The 3,850-nt window shown below is 41.0% G+C and overlaps 1 protein-coding gene across 1 annotated transcript; it reads left to right on the forward strand.

Annotated features, from left to right (window-relative positions):
- The first annotated feature begins 2,678 nt into the window (after positions 1-2,678).
- Positions 2,679-3,329, forward strand: RPL10L (ribosomal protein L10 like). The gene has a single exon (XM_037047223.1). The coding sequence runs from the start codon at positions 2,685-2,687 to the stop codon at positions 3,327-3,329; it is 645 nt and encodes a 214-aa protein (XP_036903118.1). The 5' UTR covers positions 2,679-2,684.
- The last annotated feature ends 521 nt before the right edge of the window (positions 3,330-3,850 follow it).

A 3,850-nucleotide genomic window follows, 5' to 3' on the forward strand; every position in this document is an offset into this window, starting at 1 on the left:
AAAATCAACATTATTTCCCATATATCATCTTCTTGATAATATTTCAGGATACTGCAAAGCAAATGAGTTTTAAGCTTTTGCAAGGTTTGCTTAGCATGATGCATCTGGTGGGTACCAGGTGTTGGAACATAGAGGAATACTCAAAATTCGGGAAATGAATTTTCTTTTAAATTTTAAATAGAATGGTATGGCTCATGCATTTTCCACAGGCTCCTTTCTAATATTTGCATGGCTAAAGAAGGAAGTATAAGTGAAAAATCCCAATCTGACTCTCCTTTTGGCTTCTCACTCTTTGACTCTATCCTGAAACTACGAGGGGCCCGCACGTAGAGGTGGGGTAGGGTGAGCAACCTTCCCATTTTGCCCAGATCTGAGGGGTTCTGGAGGTGCAGGACTTCCAGGACAAAATGAGTACAGTCCCAGGCAAATCATGATTGGTCATCCTTTGGATTAACAAAGAGGATTATGCAAGCAGACCCTGGTAGGGACACAGCACCTTCTGGTCAACAAATTCTAGAGATTCTGAAACCAAAAGCAAGGCCTAGACTTTTGTGAGTGCATGATGGTACATATATTGTGGTTGAGTATCTTCCTTTGATTTAAGACTCCTCTCCCTCAAAATTATGATAGATTCCAGGTATGTAGTAGTAGAAAAAGATACAAAAAACCTTTATAAAGTAAAATATAGTAGAAGCATGTTATCTTAGCTTCTTTTAAGTTTCTTTAAAATTTATCTATTTATTTATTTGAGAGAAAGAGAGAGAGAGGCAGAGAAACATTGATTTGTCATTCCACTTACTGATGTATTGGTTGATTCTTGTATGTTTCCCAACCTGGGACTGAACCCCTAACCTTGGATTATTTGGAAGTTGTTCTAACCAATTGAGCTACTCAGCCAGGGCCTCACTTCTTTTCTTTAGTGCTGCAAAGCCTTCATTCCTGCACCCATTTTTTGACCTGTTCCAGTCTGCTGACCATATTATACATTGTTAAGATAAAACCTGTGTAAAGTTCTTTAATGATGTTGAATAAAAGATCAGAATCTCTAACTTGGTAAATGGGCCCTGGGTGCTTTGCAAGCCATTCTCCCTTACACAATGGGGACACACATTATGCCACTCAAACCCTCAGCCATAGTTATATTGTCCTTCAGTTTCTTAAATGGTCCATATTCTTGCTGGCTTACGATCTTTGCATATCAGGCCCCATCCACCTGCCTCACCTACAACGTGTTTTAAAATCTCATTCCTGATAAAATCTTCTTTGCATTCCTCAGTCTAAATCAGGGCCTCATCCCAGGCTCTCGGGGCTCATTTTGCCTTTCCTTTTTTGGCATGTTTTGTACTTTGTGCAACATACAATGACATTACTGAAGTAGCATCTAAATCCCCTCCTAGACTTGTAAGCTCAGTGAGGGCAACACATTACTTGTTGCTTTACCTTCATACCCATGCTTGCATAGTAAATAGAAACTACTGAAGGAAAATAAGAAGGCCAGAATGAAGGAAGGGTGGAGAAGTATGCAACTACTATGCAAGGTGGGAGAGTTCTCTACACTGGGAGTTTTAGTATTTCTACTACAATATGGGTATTTTATAAAATCCTACTCACTTCAAGTAGAAGAGTTATTTTGAGCAACTTACTTGTTTCCCTGTTAAAAGAAAGCATGGAAGAATATAATCACATTGAAAAGATTTTGTTTCATGATGTTGTGGATTTCTATAATAGCACAAAGGAATTAAAAAAAACTTGAAAAATCCAAATAGGGATTACAGACTATTTGTCATTCTTTTTATCTTTTGTTTTCCTCCTTCCCCACACTCTGATTCTAATCATATTTTTAATAAAATCTAATATCAGAGGGAAAAAACTATTAAACTCATTCTCAGTAAGGTATAAGATTAAAACATTACTTTTACATAGTTCCCAGCAGCCATAACATTTGAAAATGTAAATAGCCTTAAGTTGAAAATTTCAGTTGGTATTTCAATTTTGTGCATGCCGCTTTGATAATAAAATCATTTTATATGGCCAAATACATAAAATAACCACAGCTTCAGGTTTCTAAAGCCATTATCAAGCAACATGTATAACTGGTATCTTCTGTCTGTGCCTGGCACCGCTCCCTGCTTGTCTCTTCCTGAGCCTTATCAGAGAGCTCTGGCCAAGAAACCCCTTTCCCCGGGGGAAGGTGTCCACATACTCTGAGAAACAGTAATTGATACCCAAATGTTGATGGGAGAAATGAACTCTGGAAAATATATTATTTAGACAAACTAGGGACAGTATATGGACTGGCTGGAGAGACCTTTCTTACTTAATCTCTAGGAACATGCCTTTTATGCTTAAGACAAAGCCTAGGGCAAAAGTTCCACACCTATGATGCACTACAAGAAAGAAATGGCTTCTCGGGCCACTGCTGTGCTTGGCCCAATTCCTTACCTGGCAGCCCATAGGTGAATATCCCAAGACGCCTTTTGGTTTGCCTCTAGTGCTAAGCCGAGCCCACAAGCAGGTGTAGAGTGTCACTGACTCAGTGGTGGGGCTGTCATAAAAAAAGGGTCTTCAGGTCTTCATCAGGACTCTATGGTTCCTGTGCGGGTAGATGGGCAACAAGCATAAGGCGCATGCGCAGCGTGGAGCTGGCGCCTCTCCGTCCTGCTGCAGCCGTTAGGTGTCTCGTCATGGGTCGCCGTCCTGCTCGCTGTTACCGGTATTGTAAGAACAAGCCGTATCCAAAGTCCCGCTTCTGCCGAGGTGTCCCTGATTCCAAGATCCGCATCTTTGACCTGGGTCGGAAGAAGGCGAAGGTGGACGAGTTCCCACTCTGTGGCCACATGGTGTCCGATGAATATGAGCAGCTGTCCTCTGAAGCCCTGGAGGCCGCGCGAATTTGTGCCAACAAATACATGGTGAAAAGTTGTGGCAAGGATGGCTTTCACATCCGAGTGCGTCTGCATCCCTTCCACGTCATCCGCATCAACAAGATGTTGTCCTGTGCTGGGGCGGACAGGCTCCAGACGGGTATGCGAGGCGCCTTCGGAAAGCCTCAGGGTACGGTGGCCCGAGTCCACATCGGTCAGGTCATCATGTCCATCCGTACCAAGGTTCAGAACAAAGAGCATGTGATTGAAGCCTTGCGCAGAGCCAAGTTCAAGTTCCCTGGCCGTCAGAAGATCCACATCTCCAAGAAGTGGGGCTTTACCAAGTTTAATGCTGATGAGTTTGAAAGCAAAGTGGCTGAGAAGTTCCTCATCCCCGATGGCTGTGGAGTCAAATACGTTCCCCATCGTGGCCCCCTGGACAAGTGGCGAGCTCTGCACTCCTGAGGCCTTGGGAAGCACATTCTCCTTTGGCCATGCTGGTCTGACTGAAGCTTATCAATAAAATTTACTGGAAAAATACTTATTTTCAGTATTTTAAATATCTTTACAGTAGTTATAGAGTATTAGAAAAATGATTCTTACATTCATACTGGAAAGAGTTTTAATGGCAAATGATACTTTAAAGTGAGAATAAACAATTTGTATTCAATTTATAGAAAAAAACTATTCTAACCCCAACAGTTTTAACTTGGGAGAGGTTGGGGAAATATGCCAAAAGTTTTGTTTGTGGTGCAGGCATAACTGTACAGCTATTATGACCTTGAATAAAAAAATAGCTAGAGAAAATTCATTTATAGAGGAAAATATTTATAGAAAGTAAACAGGGATGCAAATAAGGGTAGGCTTTAGAAATATTTCAACTGTAATGTTTTTGAAACTTAAAGAGTCTATTCTTAAACTTTTTGCTTAGATTTTCCTTATAGATTTCTGCATGTTGTTTTTAGAATTACCTGTCACCTTCACTT

This window comes from Sturnira hondurensis, unplaced genomic scaffold, assembly GCF_014824575.4.
Source record: "Sturnira hondurensis isolate 20B ecotype Veracruz unplaced genomic scaffold, ASM1482457v3 Scaffold0005329, whole genome shotgun sequence".
Taxonomy (NCBI): Eukaryota; Metazoa; Chordata; class Mammalia; order Chiroptera; family Phyllostomidae; genus Sturnira; species Sturnira hondurensis.